Genomic DNA, 20,347 nt, shown 5'->3' with positions numbered 1-20,347 from the left:
TGTCCTTTCCGTGATATCAGCCTCTGTGTGACCATGAGAGCCTTTGCCTGTATTGATGACTGGACCCCTGCGGAGAGGAGGTGACGATGGTTTTATGGGCTACAATGCAGCAGCCTAATCCATTCCTCACTGTGCTGGTGGATCCTAATGGCTCAACACAAGACGGTTAGTGTGGAGTCAATGTTGTGCCCTAGTGCAGATATTGACTCCATCGACTCACTGTGGCCCGCAAGCCTGGCCTACTTCTCTTGGGTGCCTGTTGATACATGGCACACAGCTCAGAAAGCAAGATTACAAAACAAAACATGTACCTGGCTCTTGACCACAACATGATCAGTATTCACATGATGACTGATTTATCGAGTTTTTTGTACACATCTAGTCTTTATGTTTGGAGTTCATTACGAAGATTTGCTAATGCTAATGTTGTCTGAGCAGTTTTTGTGGCTTTTCTGTTATCTGAGCAGTTTTTGTGGCTTTTCTGCTGTTTCTGTTTGGAGTCGATAGCTTAAGTAGTGCAGGACTACAAATAGTACTTGGACAGCATGACAAATTTGTAGGTCATGTCTGTCTGTAGGCTTAGACATAACACAATATTGCCAGAAAATAATGTACTAAGCGTCACTTGTTGCAATGCAGTCATTATGCAGACATTGGAAGCCATATTTCAGGGGTGTCAAACTCATTTTTTTCACGGGCCGCATTGTAGTCATAGCTTCTTTCGAAGGGCCATTATGACTGTCAACCCAGATAAATGTATGAGCACCTCATATTATACACAGTAAAAGCTACAAAACAAACTGACAAATAACTCGTTTTCAAATCAGACGGGTAAAAACTGGTCAAATATAAATAAAAAAAAGATATTATTAAAAGTAAAGACAATTTGCAATTCGAGTAATGACACATGAATTTGATGCACAATTTGTCTTCACGGGCCACGTAAATTGATGTGGCGGGCCGTATCTGGCCCCCGGGCCTTGAGTTTGACACCTGTGCCATATTTGATTAATGTCTGGGTATTGTTATGATATAAACTGTTGTTCATATATGACATAATAGTCATTTATCAACATTTTGTGCACATACGCTCAAGGATAGCATACTTCAGATAAACTGGGGAAATTGAAGTTTGTAGCTGTCCAATGTGACTTCTGGTGTTTAGTGACGTGTGTGTGTGTGTGTGTGTGTGTGTGTGTGTGTGTGTGTGTGTGTGTGTGTGTGTGTGTGTGTGTGTGTGTGTGTGTGTGTGTGTGTGTGTGCGTGCGTGCGTGCGTGCGTGTGTGCGTGTGTGTGTGTCTACACATGGTTCTTTGGTGACTAAAAAATGATAAGACATGAATGTTTGTTGACAAGATGAGACTGGACAAAAATGTTACTTGATGGTCAGACTTTCAAAATACATGCCATTTTTCTTTTATTTATCCAACGGTCATGTATCAGATTCCAATGTTTTCAAAACTTACTCAAACCATCTCACATTGGGGCTAGAAATCAGATAAGATGCAAAAAGTCCAAATTGGACAACACCATGCCCTGTAGTGTAGAAGCAGCCAAAATGTGGTTATATGTTGAGTGACATAAACATACATGATGTGGAGTGCAGCTAGCTACACTCAAGGGTAGTAAGTTCTACGACACTCAAGGGGAGTTAGTTGACTTTAAACCACAGGTGTCAAACCCAAGGCCCAGGGACCAGATACAGCCCGCCACATCATTTTATGTGTCCCGCAAAGACAAATTGTGCATGAAATTTGTGTCATTACTAGAATTGCAAATTGTCTACACTTTTAATATCTTTTTTTGTAAATATTTGACTAGTTTTTACTCGTCTGATTTGAAAACGAGTTATTTGTCAATTTGTTTTGTAGCTTTTACTGTATGTAATATGAGGTGGTCATACATTTATTTGGGTTGACAGTCATAATGGCCCTCCGAAAGAAGCTATGACTACAATGCGGCCCGCGATAAAAACGAGTTTGACACCCCTGCTTTAAACTGTTTAGCCACATTATACTGTTTAGCCACATAGGCTAAGAATCTTCATGACCCAATGCCAACCCTGTGCACTGTATGTTTTTGGAGTGTATGTGTGCAGAAAGGACCAGTCAAGTAGAGGCACAGAACAAGATTTGGGAGATGTAAAACTCTCTGTGGTGCATCTGTCAGAACGAGTTAAGTGCTCTTATTTTTTATTACCTTCATACGCCGTGGCCAATGCCTTCAGCTCCTCTAGAATTATTGCACTGCGTCCAGACTGCATGTTCTCAAAGGTGCCAAATTCACAATACACAGTGCTGCAAAAGAGGAGATAGCCCGACAACTGTCATTTTTGTCCATTCTGGTTGAACCTCTGTGGGTATGAGGCGCAGCGTTTTTAAAGTGATATTACACTGATCCATGGTTTCAATACACCATCTTCCATTGGAGCCTGTGACAGGACAGAGCCTTTAGTCATCTGCTGTTTTCTGCTTGAGAGAGACCAAAGACTACATGGGAGAAAATTCTCTCAAAGAGGGAGGCTGTTTTCATATTTATCTCTAAAATATGATGACATCGATGAAGGCTCAGAATCTGTTCAGCTATGCCCCAATCAAATTCACCAAAATGCCCTTATAGCAGCTGCAGCACCAAACTGTCAGTCTGACGGGCAAGACTTTAAGGAACACCGAGCAGAATTTGTGAATGTTAATAAATATACAGTGTTATGGAGAGATGTACTTCAAAATATTTTTTGTAGACAAACTATGATATATATAGCCATGGCAGAAACTTGGGTGCCACGGAATATTTTCTGCTCCCGAGAAAGGCAAACCAGCACGGTCATAGAAAATGCATAGCAAGATGTAACTTTGAGCTGATAATTTTGTAATTTGAGTGTCTTATGTGTGTGTTTCATGTCTTAAATTACATTTGTGGTTGAGACATTTGATACTTGTGTGACAGTTAACCAAAAACAATGAAATGTATAAATGTCATCATTTATTACCCACCCGTCCTCATTCACCACTGCTTAAATGTGCTGCGGTTTATCCATCTATCCATTTTCTGTCCCGCTTTATCCCCACGGGGGTCGTGGGCGCACTGGAGCCTATCAGAGCTGTCATTGGGCAGTAGGCGGGGGACACCCTGAACTGGTTGCCAGCCAATCGCAGGGACACGGAGACGAACAACCATCCGCACTCACACCTAGGGGCAATTTGGAGTGCCCAATCGACCTACCATGCATGTTTTTTTGGGGATGTGGGAGGAAACTGGAGTGCCCGGAGAATACCCACGCGGACACGGGGAGAACATGCAAACTCCACACAGGGAGGGCCGGAGGTGGAATCGAACCCGCACCCTCCTAACTGTGAGGCGGACGTGCTAGCCAGTGCACCACCGAGCCGCCTGCTGCGATTTATTCATATATTTTTATTGACGAGTTTCATAACGGCAATAGCTTTACCAATAGTCAGGTCAAACCTGACCAACAAAATTACCATACGGGTCACAGTGGACCAGTCAAACGGTTTGAGTATGCACTCTGAATATTAATATCAGTCATTTGCATAGTTCAGTGCTTAGCTTGAATGATGAAAGCTTTTACCAAACCTGGCAGCATGTAGAGCAGGGGTGTCTAACTCATTTTTTTCACGGGCCGTATTGTAGTCATAGCTTCTTTCGGAGGGCCATTATGACTGTCAACCCAAATAAATGTATGAGCACCTCATATTATATACAGTAAAAGCTACAAAACAAACTGACAAATAACTCGTTTTCAAATCAGACGAGTAAAAACTGGTCAAATATGTAAAAAAAAAACAGATATTATTAAAAGTGAAGACAATTTGCAATTCTAGTAATGACACACGAATTTTTATGCACAATTTGTCTTCGCGGGCCACATAAAATGATGTGGCGGGCCGTATCTGGCCCCCGGGCCTTGACTTTGACACCTGTGATGTAGAGAGTGAAACGTAACCCTTACAAGAGCAACTATTGCTGAGGTTTTCCAGTGGCTCCTGACACACACCACATGACTACTACTTGCTGATTGCTTCGGCTTGGTGTCTGTTGATGTGGGCACGGGGAATAGAAGGGACAGCTGGATAATACGCGGCAGGAGTATGAAAGGCCAGACTCAACAACCCCCCCCCCCACACACACACACACACAAATATCTGAAACACCTGTCTGGAGACCTATGACAACACTAGGAGGAAAAGAAAGGTTAGATGAGGGGGACATTTAGTTAGTTTCAGCTCGACAGCTCTTGTTGGCTCTCCTTGACTTTATGCGTGTTGTGTGATACGGATTGCAAGTGTCTCTCCAGCATGTGCACATACACAGACCTTGTTATATAATGTAGGGAGGAGGTGTTTTGCATGCAAGATAAGGTTGAGAAAAAAAAAAGGAAAATAAAATGGAGTATATCGTGGGGGGAAAAAAACAGATAGGCGATATGCTGGTGGTTATCAAGGCCCTTTTTACAAAATGTCAACAGATAATTAGCTGGACAAGCTACCGTGCCATGTTGAGGTACTCAAAATGGACTATAAGACAGAGTTTTTGGTCTATGCGCAAACTAAGTACTTTTATAAAAGAAATTCACTCACATTTATAATTTCTATACAGACAACCACACTCTTAAGCCTCTATGGTCATACAGTGATACATTAATACTTGTATAAATATTTACACTTGCACAGATGTATTTGTAAGATATATGTCAGACTCGGTCATTACCTTCTACCCATTGCGATTTGAATCTTCTTTATGAGACCGAAACTTGAGGGAGTAGTAAATATCTCTTGCTTTGAAAAAAAACAGTAATGGACATTTAGACAAATGTATTTACAGTACATCATTAGGTGTAACAAAGGATCCTAAGAATGCAGTAATAGTAAAATACGTATTTACAGATGAAGGTTCCCATTATCACTGGAAAAAATTCTACCTTGATTGTTTTAAAACACGTTCTTTGAATATCTGGTGAGAATGCACAATGTGAAAATGTTAAAGGTAAAAATATATATTAGGGATGGGTGAGTACCCATACCACGTATTGGTATCAGTCTGATTCCAATGTATCGGGTACTCATTCATGAAAGCTGCCAATACCAGCAACTAATACTTAAGACAAACAAATTTGACATTAAGTCCTTCTTACCAGTATTTTGTGGCGCAGTGGCCCGGTTTGATACATCGGAGGATCATACTACGTGTCAGAAACTGTTCTGTGTGTCTTGTTTGCAGGTTTATAATTCACCATTACATTGATGCTTATTTAGATTTGTGGCCGTTTTACTGTATGGTAGCATTTAGTTAGTTGTTTAATCACTTGTTTTACATGCTAACCTAGTTTTACAGTAAATGACAGCTGTATAATTGCACCCCCCCCCCCCCACACACACACTCCCCCCCAAAAAATAAATCCTTAAAGAATGTTTTGCCTCTTATTTGCTGTGTTGGAAGTATCAACTCAAGCTTTTTACTTTGGTAAAAGTGTAAACGTAATGGTTTCAAAGGTACTAAAACTATAAAAATAAAATTTTGATTAACAATCCAGTTGACTCCAACAGTCTGCTGCAATCATTTAGAACAACCGATGGATGCACATACAAATTTTGACTTGATTTTTCAACCAAGTGATCAAGTTCTTGAAATATTGTATAAATGGTTGTTCTATGCAGGTGCGGGGGTGTTGTAAGCCATCAAAAAAGCGACGCAGATATGATTGAAACGCTGACACTGTGGCCAAGGCCAGCGCCTTAACCACAGTCCAATGGAGCAAGATATGAGTGTGATCTTTTTTGTGTGTCTCTATTTAGAGCTTGTGGTTTAAGAGCCACTCCAAGTAAGTTTCGCTGCATTAAGGACCAAGACCTCGAGTCCATGCCTCTTCTTCCCTCCCACTCCCTGATGGGAGACATTAAACACTCTCGTCTGGCTTCTCATCGCCTCGTCAGTGTTATTATGCTACACTTTAGTGCATATTACATTGTGGCGTAGCATCCTGAGCAGTTGATGCTGATTTACACTGGGTATATAAATCAATGGTAGGAGTATGAGGTCCATCCCCATCCTATGTATGAACTGTATTTCAATGCCTGGTCAGAAATGTCCCCTAAATCCCTTTTACTTAATTCTCACCTTTGCAGATTACATCTGCAGAATTCTAACACATGGAAAGATATGACTGATGTCTACTGGATTTGGACAGATCTTACATGTGGACGGATGGAAAAAGTCTAACTCAACTCCCCCTTGAACACACACACACATCTTTCTCATTTCTCATCACTACAATCAGGCGTTAATACAATCCCTTCTCAAGTTGAAACAAGCCACAGATGAAATTGTTATTTCCTTTCAACCTGGAGTCAACTATCTTTCCACATCTACTATTAATTCTTTACGGAAGCCATTTTGTCCTAAATTCTAATCTCGGCAAAATCAGCAGCTTATCTCTAGCCTGGCGATATCAGATGTGAAATAATGATTCTAAAATTCCTGGTGCTAACATCAACCAATCGACAAAGAGCTTTGACGAGCGATTGTCTGAAGCTGGACATGTTAGCGATATTAGCTGCAGGTTCCCCCCCGTATACTGAAGGCCGCATGAGGGCAAATGATGTGATGCCTTCCATACTGTCCTTCACTCTTCAATCCTCCTAAGACCCTGGACTCATCCTGTTCTCACAGGATAATTACCTCTTTGTGGCAGGGCCGGCAGGATCAACCACAAATGCCATCATTTAAAACCCGCTGCACCGTACTGCACCATCCTCATTTGTCATTCCTCACTTAAGTTAAAAATGTTTCAATTCTAATTATGACAGAGGATAACTTAATTTTGTCTTTATAATGGTCGATAATGTTCTAATGGTTCACCCGAGTTTATGTAAGCAGCATGACTTCAGTTCCAACTAATTGACCGTATGAATGATGATCTGTTCTTAAATTTACCCTGTGATTGATTGCTATCCTGTCCAGGGCGCAGTCTGCCCTTTGCCCTGAATTCAGTACTGGGATAGACTCTACCTCAACATAACCCTGAAGATGAGACGTGGTGCATAAAAATCGAAAGATGGATGTGTGTCAACATTTTAACCGCGGGAAAACAAGGCTAGTCTTGAATAAAAACTAAAGTAGCAGTTAGCCATGAAAGTAATTAGATAAACCAAAGAGACAGTCAACATATTACATAACAAGGATAGCCGAGAGGTTAAGGTGTTGTATATATAGGTGGATATAATTCCTTCTGGGTTTGTATATCACTGCTGGTAACAATCTGTGTGGCAGCCATGAGCTTTCTTATTCTTTCTCTTATAAAGGTCCAGCAAGGAAAGTTTGGCCTTCCGTGATAGTGTAGGAAACAAACAAAAAACGAAATCCAATCTACACAGATCCTGATAAGAAGATTAAAATGTCTCTTGTTTGTTTGAATACTCCTGAAGACGCCTATAGTCAAATGAACATTTTAAGGAAAATATGCCATGAAAGTGACACACACCGCAGTAAAACTCGTCACAAGCCTTTTTCTAAGAATCACAAACTACTCAGTTAGGGCTGGGCAATAATTCAATATCAATATACATTGCAATAGACACCTGGTCAATATAAACGGAAATTTCGCTCAATGTAATATCGATTTAAAAGCACCCGAGAGGAAATTTGGAGGCATAACAGGCTTTACGACCGGAAATTTTGAATGGTATAATTTCTTTTGATAGCTTTTCTGTCTTTAATTTTCATCTTTAAACAATAATTATTTTTTCCTGATTTGAGAAAGGCACAAAAACAGATGGACCAATATGAAATATCTACATTGCCCAGTATATTTTACATCTGGGTTTTCATGACCGCTTGATGGCGCCATAGAGCACGATGACACTTCGAACCATGTGGGGGGAGGGGCACTGGCATTATCATGGCTCTCCGATCTAAACTTTTGTTACCAGCAGCAAAGCGGTATAAATATGTTGGAGAATGAGTTCCTCTGCTGCTACGGAATGTCATAGAAAGGATGTTAACGATTACACATGATGGAGTGAGATTCGCTCCGAACGAGAGATATTACCCTAACCTCAGAGTTATCGTCAGATGATTGACAGCGATGCCATAGGCTTAATTTGTAGTCATTATAATGCCCCCAAAATTAAAAAGTTTTTAATTTATCATTTATGGTGTCTCCTAACTCACCTTGCGATTGTCACCAGCTCATAATTAAACCTGTGAAACAGGGAGAGCAACAGACCAGACTATTGGAACAATGAATGTTTAAAATCCTCATTAATATTCAAAGCACACTATCTACAGTCTCATAATTGGGTGATGTTTAGGATGAGAAATATCCATCAAACGCAATTTATCCAGTAATCCTCTGAGGTCAGGGCGTTTCCTCCATCAATCTTCATTTAGTGACATATAGTCACTGAAAAGAAACCATTATTTAACAACATTTTCACAATGTCATGTTAATTTCCACCTGGGTATTCGATACAGACTTTTTAGAATTATGAATCAAAAAGTCAATAATTGATGCCAGACAAAGGCGTTACATACGACAAAACCAAGGTTGAGTATAGCAATGGCTGTCATAGAAAAACTAATAACATACCAGTTAATGACAAATGGCTGGATGATGGTGATGTACAGAATTATTGGACAAATAATTGAGAGATTATTCATTTAAAAAATAACCTCTCCTCCCTTGAAGTATAAATACACTGAAGTAGATTGATTCTCATTGATTTTCTTTCCATTGTATTCCACTTACCCTTTACCACTCAACAGCACCTCCACCTTTAATTTGGCAATTAGAAATGTTGTCAACTGTCACTGGTAATTGCAGATGTTATATTACTTCCCAGAGTAAAAACATTCAGCCCTTCTGAACAGCAGTACCTAACGGAAAAAAAATGAACGCATTCAGCCTTGCAATGAAATGAGTGCCTATAAAAGGTGTTTCCATAGACGTAGCGAGGATATACTCTAGATCAGGGGTGCCCAATACGTCGATCGCGATCGACCGGTCGCTCGCCAAGCCACTATTGGTCGATCACGTGATATTAAAATGTTTTTATTATTTTTTTTTTATTTATTTATTTATTTTATTTTATGTTATTTTATATATACATATATATATATATATATATATATATATAAAATTATTTATTTTTTTAGCGGGTAGATCTTTGTGACTTGGTCATTTCAAAAGTAGCTCGCGAGCTGAAAAAGTTCGGGCACCCCTGCTCTAGATTCTCTGTGACCCCGAATGGATGATGTATGAACGGGTCCATTGGTTCAAATAATTTATACGAGGCACATTTTGCTCCCATTTTTCATCAAGTATGTAATGCCCTCCACAGGCAAACGAGTGGCTCGTATCTCTCGGACTCGGGTCACCGATTTGATTCTGTCTGTAGTGACTATGTCACCTTTAATGAAATGATCCATGCATTTGGCATGTGAGGCATTCTGGACTTGTTTAAAGGACTTGATAATTGAACAGGTGGGCCGTGGACCGGTCACAATTACAGAGCAATGAAAATGTGCAGCTGGTTCATGCAGATAACTGCCACAGATGATTTGAGGGAATTATTTGAATGGGAGGAAATTAGTCAAGTTTGAAGATCTGCTTATTTTCCTCGCAAAAGTCCGAATACATTTGAGCATTTTTGGTAAAGCGCTTTCTAAATGTTTGTTTCACCATCTTGTGCCACGTCCTAATTTTTCTCTCTGAGATGATTGCAGTCCAACAGGATTGAAGACTACTCTTGTGTCTACTCTTCACACATTTGATTTGCAGGAGCAAAGAAGCCACAAAATAGTGTGATTAGAAACAACCTTCAGATTGAAAGTATGAATTTTTCAATATTTACCGCATGAGCATAAAGGAAGTACAGAGGCTACACCATAAACTGCAATCCACTCACGAGCAAAACGATTGAAAGCGAGTGCTGGAATTAGCTCAAAAATTCCATGCGTTAATAATTCTGGGGGCAGAGAAGAGTTTTATCTTCGTCTAAGACAAAGATAACCTTTGCCAAAGTGACGGAAAAGGCTACATTTTCATGGGCAAAAGGTCTGCTCATAATCCAAAACATCAGCTCATCTGTGAAACGCAGCGGAGGTAATGTCACAGTTTGGTCTTCCCTGGCTTGCTCTGGGACAGGTTCATTAATCTTCATTGATGAACAAAATGATGGTTGCAATGAAAGGAAAACTCAAAATAAAGTACGAATTGAAAGAAAGATGCAAGCAAACAGACTGAAAAACCTTCATTGAGGCGGCAAGGTAATGGCCCACAGCAAAATGGTTAAACAACAAATGACTTCATCAGCAGAAATAAGTGGAATGTATAAGACTGTCCAATTCCATTTTGACACTTAAAGCCTTTAAAGCTTGCATTTCATCCAAGAGGAGACTGAAGAGAGTAAGCCCAAAACAAAAAACTGAAAGATTGTGTTGAAAGCCTGGGAAAGTGACACAAAAGAAGCATACATTTGTTTTGCAATTAATTTTGCCCGGGTGTACTGTATGTCTCTGTCGTACTAAATCCAGTAAATGTAAATGAGTAAATGTTAAAATAGCACAACGAAATGCTAAACAAGGATTCCCAATAACTATAATTTGGCAGGACTGACTAAATGATTGTTCATTTTCCTGATTCATCCATCAGTTACATTTATTTAAATACATCTGTCTCATCTGTTTTTCGACTGATGTTCCTCCAATACCGCTCACTATAATGAACTGTCTCACAAAAGATATCTGGTGTGCCAAATGGGATCATACCAATGGAATGACAAAAACAATAGCATCGCTTTACAGTTGTTAATTTTAACAGCGTAACAGCATCAAAAATAAACATTGTTAATAGACTTGTTAAATCAGCAACACAAGCGTCTCAGCCCATTTAGTCATTTAAGTATTTTATCTCCTACTTGTTTAATTTGAGAAGGGTGTCATAGTTATGCTCTTTGGGTTTAATAATAATAAACTCCTGCATAAAGTGATGTTTCAATTCAGTCTACAGTGGGGCAAAAAAGTATTTAGTCAGCCACCAATTGTGCAAGTTCTCCCACTTAAAAGATTAGAGATGCCTGGATTCTTTTTTTCCATTTCGTCTCTCATAGTTGAAGTGTACACATATATATACATATATATATATATATATATATATATGTATATATATATATAAACGGGAGTTTAGTTCAAGATGAAGAGATGGAATCAGGCAATCCTGGTGTCCCAATGGCATACATCCACTGTGCATCTTATTCAAATGTGGCATTATCTCTGGCAAATAAGCCAGTAGCTAAAATCCATATTCAGACTTGTTGATTAGTTACTGTAGTCGGTGGAAAAAACATGAACATGGATGATTTTCAACTAGAAGCAGGTTGCTTTGCCCTTGGTGTTGTTTTCTGCATTAGCAGGGTCCAAAGACAAATTCTTTCACTCTAACTTTTAATCACAGGGAAACTGCAGAAAGAACAAAAACAGCCCATCCGTATAATTCGTAATTTATTTATTAATGATTTAGCGTTTTTACGGTGTATGTTATTTTATTTTCAACTAGAAGCACTGGTTCAATAATTATAATTTAAAAACAATTACACATACACACTCTAACACCACCTCAGCCATTTTTTTGTCTTCAAAGCAATGCAAGGATTTTTTTCTTTTGATTTTTCCATATTGTCCGTGGACTTCTACACTACAAATTATATTTTGTTTCAGCTATTACTTATTAAGACAGGTGCAAAGAAAGTAAAGTATGGGGCAATAGCTGAGCTTTGTCATAAATTTTACCAAATCTTGAAAGAAAAAAAAAAAAACTTCAAGAACAACACGAATATCATTTGGCATTCTATTGCTCACGACTGAGTCCCAATGTACACAGTTCTTAGACAAACATGTTGCACTAGAAACCAAACATTTCTTGGTTTTCTGTTGACTGTTAAAGTAGAAAGAGAGTAGCTATAATCTCTTGAAGCCACATAATCTTGTTTCTCACACAAACAAGCGTTAGTATGATGTTATAAAGTAGTCTAACTGATTATAAACCTGCAGGGTATTATCATGATGTCATCTGCAACAAGATGGACAGAGTTGAGCGTAATGGACCTGCTTGGAGTCAGAGTTGAAGAGGTTAAAATGCCTACTGTCGCAAATGTCGGTAATGTAACTTTTTGTCTAAACTGAGAAAGAATTTTTTAAAAAAAGTTGAGAAATAATCTCCTGCAGACCGATTTTATCTCTGGCAGTGTCTCTCTTTTAGCTGGCTGCCACACTGGCCACACAAATAAAAGCAATAAGAACATAAAAAAGCAATAAGAACATAACAATGGTAGCATACTGTACTTTTAGAGCAATTGACTAACCACAGTTGAGACTGTGTTGTAAAATATGCAGCAGGAAAAGCAAATCCTGGCATAAATAGAAGGCCTCTGAAGTACCAGGTAAGGTTAGCAATATGTGGGAGTTGAATGTTTCATGTCGACACATTTTACATAATCGGTGATGAGGATTGGCAGAAAAATGGAACTTGAGAAATTGCATGACAGGATTATTTATAGATATACAGTACGTATAATGCGCTACGCATCTCCTCGTATCTTTTTCTGTCTCGGACACATCTGAGAAATAAAATGCTTTTTGGAGACCTCATTTACTCCAAAAGTAAGCATTTATAGCTGCTGTAATCAATTGTCTCGGCACCAAAGATGAGAAACCATTTTTGAAAATGTGATGAAAATGCATGGATGGAACAGAACGAGTCCAGTCAATTTTCTTATATTAGTCTGCTGACTTGTGCAGTAGGAAATCAACTTTATCACAGGTGCACAGGCACTGAAAGCATTAGTCTCGTACATTGAAATGTAAAAAAAACACTCTCATTATTATTCCATGCAGTTCTTACCAATGAAAACCAGAGTACAACATGAAACATTTGAAGGTAAAAAATTATCCATACATAAAAAAGGTATACTGAAATTTGGTCACATATGACTCATTGATTGTGAAATGATTAGAAAACTAAAATCTGCTAGCATTAGAGCAAATGCTGCAAGGACAGGAATGCTCCACTTTGCATCTTTTAACAAACTATCGCTCATTGTACAACTTTAGTCCAAGATGAATGCTTCAACAATTTTAGGAACAACGATGTGTCTTTTACTGCCTGACCTTTCAAAGTGTGCAACTTCTGCTTGCCAAGTTCAGGCCCCTTTGGAAATTCACAGTTGACATTTGCATGGGGTGAAGTGCCGCTGAAAAATTGAAGCCTTAAAATCCTCGATTAATGCCTAACACATAGCGCCCCTAGCCAATGTGGCGCCCTAGGCGAGAGTTTAAATGGTGTACCCCTTCAATGACAATTTGCATATGCTTACTAAAGAAGTCCTAACATTCTCTTTAATTCCTTAAATAACATCACACCATCGAAAATATAGAATGGAATATTTTTTGGAATTCCATGACTGTTTCATTACTATCAAACAAATCATGCTGTTGCGGACACTTTCTCACTTTCAATTGAAACTGATATGCAGTTGCGCAAGGCTCAGGTAATGACCACTCACTGCTAACCTGTTTTCAGAGTTTGGTCATGTGACCATCTCTTGCCCAAAATCTGGTGGAATAGGCTACAGTTCAACCATAACCTTAATGAGAAGAAGCATTATAGAAAAGGGATGGAAGGAAAATCCAAGTTAACAAGTGGCCGGAGTCTTTAAGAATTCATATTATGAGACTATTTATCACATCTTGAAATAAATGTAAAACAATACTGTAAAGGTGATAACAGCCAATTGTGTTAAAGGAAGAAAGCAGGCACAGGAACAGATACCGGGTTCAGTACTTAGTACACCTAAAGCCAAGTTATTGACATTGGCTCCTTCTAAATCAATCAACAGTGCACACAAATCATCATCTCATTTGCTAATGGGTTGTCTTTATGCTCACGGATAAATAGGCAAATGCTTTGGACCTAAATTGTCACAGACTATATTGCGAACACTATATGCGATGGATGAACGGCCACAAACCGGCTTTCCTCCATACAAACATCCAAGCAAGCACATGTTTATATCACTCCCATTTGCATTCAACTTGTGAGGTTGTATGACATCACTCACCAGACAACAATCGCCACCCAAACCTAATTTATTAGCTTCAACAAATTAATCGGCCTTATTTTGTCATCTTTATGAACTCATTCAAGCCATGTTAGAGAAAATGTGCATTTAAAAGTGCTGCCACTGAGATTCGTTAAAGAAAGAAGGCAATTACCTTGACTGCTTCAGCATGGGAAACGTTGTCAAAGACTTTATCGTTGACTTTCATGATCTGGTCCCCAATGCGGAGACCCTCTTTCTCCGCAAGGCTGCCCGGTTCCACTAGGGACACGTAAATACCCACTCCGTGCTCCGAACCACCCCGGATACTGAAACCCAGGCCCTCGTTACTCTTGTGCCGCTTCATTGTGACCTGCCGCAGCTCGCCCGGTGGCTCGTGGATAAAGTTCCTGCCCAGGAGCGGCACTAGGGGAGCTGTCCCATCACTGCTAGTGCTGAAGCTATCCGGCGATCCGCGTAACGCCACCTGGAACTCGGCTGGATTGTCCTGGGAAAAGTGAGCCGGGGGAATCGGGCTGGCGTTGGGGAAGTGGCCCGGCGGGGGCTCGGTGGTACCGTTGCTTGCAACTAAATCCGATTTCAGGTAGAGGCCCTCCGAGGTGTATTGCTCGAAAAGCAGCTGGTCAGAGCGGGGGATGACAAGCCGCAGCATGGGGAGAAGTTGTCGCTTGCTGGGCGCGTTGAGGATGACGTTCAGTGTCTGCACCAAGTCGTACACGTTGCGCTTGGAGTGGTAGACATTGAGGCAGTGGATGAACTGCTCTCTCTCGAAGTCGTTCAGCAGCAGGTTGAGCGCGTTGTGAAGCTTCTTCACGTTGGCGGAGAGCGTTCGCGCACTCGAGGCCACCGAGTTGGCCGAGGAGCTGAGCGACACGCGCTCCAGGTCGGTGGTGCTCATCCCGGCCGCGGTGCCACACCAGGTGCACGTTAGAGCGCAGGCGTTGCTGGATCCTGCCTCGGGATTACGCCGGCGCTTGGCATCGTGGGCGCAGGGAGGACGAGGCGCAGTCCGGCTCGAGCCACGTCTTCAAATTAAACTGCAATTCCCGAGGGGAAGGACGAACTTAACGAGCTCGCCAAGCGACAACCTTGCACAAAGTTCGCCCCCTCGGTGTCATTAGCCGCCGTCTTGTTTTCCAGAGGGTCAGGTGGCCAGCGAGTCGCCGCTTCTCTGGTGTCCGCCTCTTCGTCGACAACACCTGCTTCCAAGCGGAACGAACACCCAGAGCCACTAAACCGCCGACCAACTTGACTGGTGGCTTCTTTTATGGACGGGGGGGGGGACCTGCAAAAAGTTCCAGCTTCTGTGTATTACTCCGTTTGTTGTAATTAGTTCCAAACAATGTCAAAATGGCCAAAAATAACTATCCGTCATGACTTCCCCACCAAAAATGAAGCGTGTAGGCAACAATTACCGGTTGAAGTGAGCTGCAGTTTGCTGCCTCCGCTTCCCACGCGTTACTACAGCGACCGAGTGGAGAGTGTGCCGGTGACGGTGAATAGCTGCCTGCTCCCAAGTCTCCGACGCTCCTATGAGGAAATGACGTCGTTTTTGGCTCTATTGGATTATTTATAGCCCACAGCGCACGCGCACGAGTGACGGTCGCAAGATAAGCTATAAAGGACTCAATTAGGAGAACCATTTCTAATATTAGCTCCTGTCTGAGCCGCTTCATTAGCGTTACACAATGCATCTTGACATTATTTGCGCACTTGTGTTTACTATTGATTGGACCCGCTAGCGAGTGAATAACAATAATTTGATGTGTTTTTAAATTGAGAATTAAAAAAAAGGTTCAGATTGTGGGGAATCATTATCCCTTTTTAGTTTTAAAGCAGAGGTAGCAACAGGGATAGGATTCTGTAAATAGATACCGAAACTCCAAATTTTAATAATATTGAGGTTCTGTATTGGTCATGCATGTCATTCAAAATTCACACAAAATCATTAGGTCTATTCACAGTTTTTTTTCTGTGCCCACCAAACATAACTAATTTTGATTGGTCCTGAGCCAGCATAGTTATAGTTTGAACATTATTATAGAGTGACAGAGACAAGTTTGTCCTCTCAGACTCATGATCAAGTTGATGAAACAAAAAAGACATGCACGCACACACGCACACAGTGATGACGCAGCATCAGAAAACATGTATAATCAGGAGCACTCAAGTCATTAATTACAAGTGTGACAGCTTCTCTCTGAGGCTTATGATACCACTTGATAGATATCCCATTACTTTATACGAGGCAGGGGTATCATTCTATTGGTAGGAGACGCGTTTATGAAGACTACGTGTGCTGCACATTGCACTACCAACGTGTTTTTTCCAAAGTGTGTAGTTTTTACAAACCATAGCTGAGTAAAGCAGTTCGCTGAGCGATAAATATCGTCAGTGTTGTTTTTATGATTGATAACCCAGCCACTTGAACTCATCACCACATTGCAGCTTTAGGCTAAAGCTCGATAAATAAGCTCTTACAGACTCAGACGGTAACTCAACTTGTGAAAGGCACACAATGTAAAGAAACCAAAAACTGCAGAAAACATTCAGTGAAAGATGAACCATCAAAGGAATGCAGATCAGATTAAATTTATTGATGGCATCAAATTGATTTTCTGGAGTTTTAAATAAGTAGCTGATCCAAATTGTGGATAAATGTTTCTTTTCTTTCTATTCACTTGTTTGTGTATGTTCTTTTGTGTGGTTTTTAGTTTGTATAGACTTTTAGCTTGTATTTTTTTTATTTTACCAGATGCACTGATCGGTTGGCACTTTTAATTTCGTTGTACATGTGACAATGACAATAAAGATCTATTCTATTCTATTCTATTCTATTCTATTCTATTCTGTCAATTGAGACACCAACAAAGGTTTTAAAGAGATTACAATCCAGTGCCTAGGAAAAGTAAAGTGCTACTAATGCGACTACTAAAATATAATCCATATATATATATATATATATATATATGCGTGTATGTGTGTGTGGCTGAGGTCTATGGTGTCAAAAGACAGAGCACATAAGGTTAAAGCTGAGTTGAGTGGAATCACACATTATCGGACTCTACCTTCAAAGAGATGCAAGTGCCACAGCAGAATTATAAGCAAGGCAATGCAGCCCTCCCGGGCAGCCAAGATAAAGCCAAGTGCATTTTCACGAAAAATGGTGTACCTACAGTATTTCCAAAACAGGCTTATCAGTTAATGTAATCATGTTTTCAGTGTTTGTTTCTCATTTCCAATACATTCGTGCTGTCTCTTTTCCTGTTTATGGTGGCTAATAAATAAATACCCACTGATGGCAATTTTTGCCAATCCAGAGAAAAGTGAGATTTAGATTTTCCAAATTAAGTGAATCTTGTAATTTTCTTTGAAATTGCTTTCAAGTTATTACAGAAGAAGGCTGCTGACAGTTGCGTGTCGAGCAATCGATAATGTTTTAGGTATTGTTTTTCCAAATGTGGGCGGTTTGATGTCACTCATTGTCTTTGTGTAAACTGAATGTCGTCAACAATGCTGTTTTGTGTGAGGTTGTCTGTTGTTATATCATTTATCATCATGAGTGCCAACATAACTGCCACATATTGCTGCCCCCTTAATTGTAACAACAATATGACAACTGCATAAGATGGACATGCATTTGTTGCTCTGTGAGTGTGGAATGGTTTCATCCTGAAAATTACAATTGCTACTTTTGTGTTGAATTTATTTCCATCTCTCAGTCATTTGCATTGCAGTAGCAATCGCATGCTATTAGAGATTAGAAAAGTTTGGACTATATTTGAAATTATATTCCAAAAACAACTCATTTTGTACTGTCCTGGAGCTGTTCAATATTTCCAAGTCACTTTAGTTCAAGAAAATGGTTTTGCATAAGAGGATACCTCCTCCCAACTTAATTAAAACATTTCATGTGAAGCTGTAATCATTCTGAACGCTTAACAAGGCTTATAGCATTCATCTAATAGGCTTAACTGTGTATGACTGAATGCTTAACTGAGTCATCAGTATTCCACAAATGGAAGCTCAATGGTCCATAAACAGGTGAGCTGTTAGTCATGTTTACAAGTCAAATGTAAAATATTCTCGCACCCACAGCAGGTTGAATGTGTTAAATGTTATTCTTAAATAACAAGCCCGCAGATAATGGTAGCTTCATTTTGCACTACTAATTGTTTTACATCATGGGATTGAACCGGTGGTTTTGCTTTGTCATCCAATGATCACGCTAGTATTTATAGTACTGTATATTACATTGAAATAATTAGAATTATTGATACTCTATGGTGGGGTTAAAACAAAAACATCGACAAAAAACTCCACCTTCTTGTGTTTGTACTAAAGCACGGGTGTCAAAGTCAAGGCCCGGGGGCCAGATACGGCCCGCCACATCATTTTATGTGGGCCGCGAAGACAAATTGTGCATGAAATTTGTGCCATTACTAGAATTGCAAATTGTCTTCACTTTTAATCATATCTTTTTTTTTTAAATATTTGATCAGTTTTTACTCGTCTGATTTGAAAACGAGTTGTCAGTTTGTTTTGTAGCTTTTATTGTATATAATATGAAGTGCTCATACATTTATTTGGGTTGACAGTCATAATGGCCCTCCGAAAGAAGCTATGACTACAATGCGGCCTGCGAAAAAAATAACTTTGACACCCCTGTTCTAAAGAGTAAGCCAACCACACAAGTGTGTGTGTGTGTGTGTGTGTTCTTACTAGCACAGGCACAGAGAGTTATGGAAGGACTGTCATAACGTTTTAGTTTCCTATGCAAACATACACCCTCTCAGACCCAAACATACACGACTATCTTTGCAACCAGATGCAGACTCTCTAGGGACAGGTACCAATCATGAATCACTCCGCTGTTTAGTGTGTGTGTGTGTTAAAAGCACGTTTTTACATCACTGCGCCCCAAGCTCTGCAAAATGACCTGCACTACATTTCTCACCGTGGTCGTTAAGCTGAGAAAGGACCATTTTTATAGTATTACCACTCTCTGGTTAGAGCAGATTCTGAAAATTAAATTGAAATAATTAAAAAAAAAATATATATTTCTGGGATGCTTTTTTTTTTATTTATACACACACGCAATTATTTTTTTGGATACCTTCTGCTCTTATTTAAGCACTTCTCCCACTTCCAACAAGCAGTGAAAAAAATGCATCTAAATTTTTGCTCAAATGTAATAGGCCTATAAATCACTCATCTTTATCTTCAGAGGAGATGTTTGTTTATTCCCAGCATTTTAAAGTACTTCTATTTTCGATTTAGGAAGTAACATTTTATGCACCTTTTAACATTTTGACCACCAATTGCTTTTATTTACTTATCTGTATTGAGGGGGTATATTAAAGTGACCTTTTATTTTTTATTTTTAATGAAAAGTACTGCCTTGTAAGTGATTATGGCTGGTAGACTCATCTGTCACTACTAAATCCTTAATTCCATGTCTGTTCTTTTAATCCCTCACATGGAAGACAACAGTGTTGCAGTTGGCATTTTGCTGACTGATAACATCTCATGACACAGTCTGGTGCATGCCATCCTTTCTGCTGCTTCTTTGATAGATTCAGCTCTCATTGAACATGCTCTTGCTTTGCCATTTGAATTCCAGTGCTGAGGGCATAAATTAAGGTACAAAAGTGCTTGGTTTTTGAGGTAACACTTAACCTACTAAAAATGTTATTGAAAACTAGTAGGAAACCATTCAAAAGGATTGGACAAGGGTGTCACACTAGTATAGTGGCAGAAAAAAACGCTCTTTCCCATTTTACTGTTTTATTGTCCCGTTCATCAAATGGGCATATTCACAGCCCTTTTTTTTTTGCTCCAATTTGTTGGCCACAGCATACGGATAGCTGCAGGGTTCTTGAAGAAAATCCCTCTAGACTCCTCCTGGGAAACAATTAGTTTCTGAAAATTTATTTTTTGTTTCCATCTGTGGGAGAGGTGCAGCTTTAAGCCTTGGGCAAAATCTGCCAGCCTAACCACAGACCATCATAGCACTTCCAACAGAGTATCCCACGGGTCATCAATAGCATAAACCTGAGAACTATGCCAAGCTAATTATGCGCAGACCATGTGAATGTGTTGGCTTAGATTTGCCACCTACGATGGAAATACTGTAAATCCCACACGGCCGGAAATAACGATACAACAAAAATAACTTCAGTGCTATTTGGACCAGCATTCCAAATAACGCATGC

General features: G+C 39.8%; 1 protein-coding gene across 1 annotated transcript in view; it reads right to left on the bottom strand.

Annotated features, from left to right (window-relative positions):
- The window catches only part of whrna (whirlin a), a 74,404-nt gene extending 58,754 nt beyond the window's left edge, over positions 1-15,650 (bottom strand). The window contains exon 1 of the mRNA XM_037266360.1: positions 14,287-15,650. Coding sequence (XP_037122255.1) covers positions 14,287-15,030 — 744 coding nt within the window. The 5' untranslated portion in view covers positions 15,031-15,650. The remainder of the gene's footprint in view (positions 1-14,286) is intronic.
- Between the last annotated feature and the right edge of the window lie 4,697 nt (positions 15,651-20,347).

The sequence above is a fragment of the Syngnathus acus genome, chromosome 12, assembly GCF_901709675.1.
Source record: "Syngnathus acus chromosome 12, fSynAcu1.2, whole genome shotgun sequence".
Lineage (NCBI taxonomy): Eukaryota > Metazoa > Chordata > Actinopteri > Syngnathiformes > Syngnathidae > Syngnathus > Syngnathus acus.
Note: the sequence above shows the minus strand (reverse complement) of the source record. Positions and strands in the feature narration are given on the sequence as shown.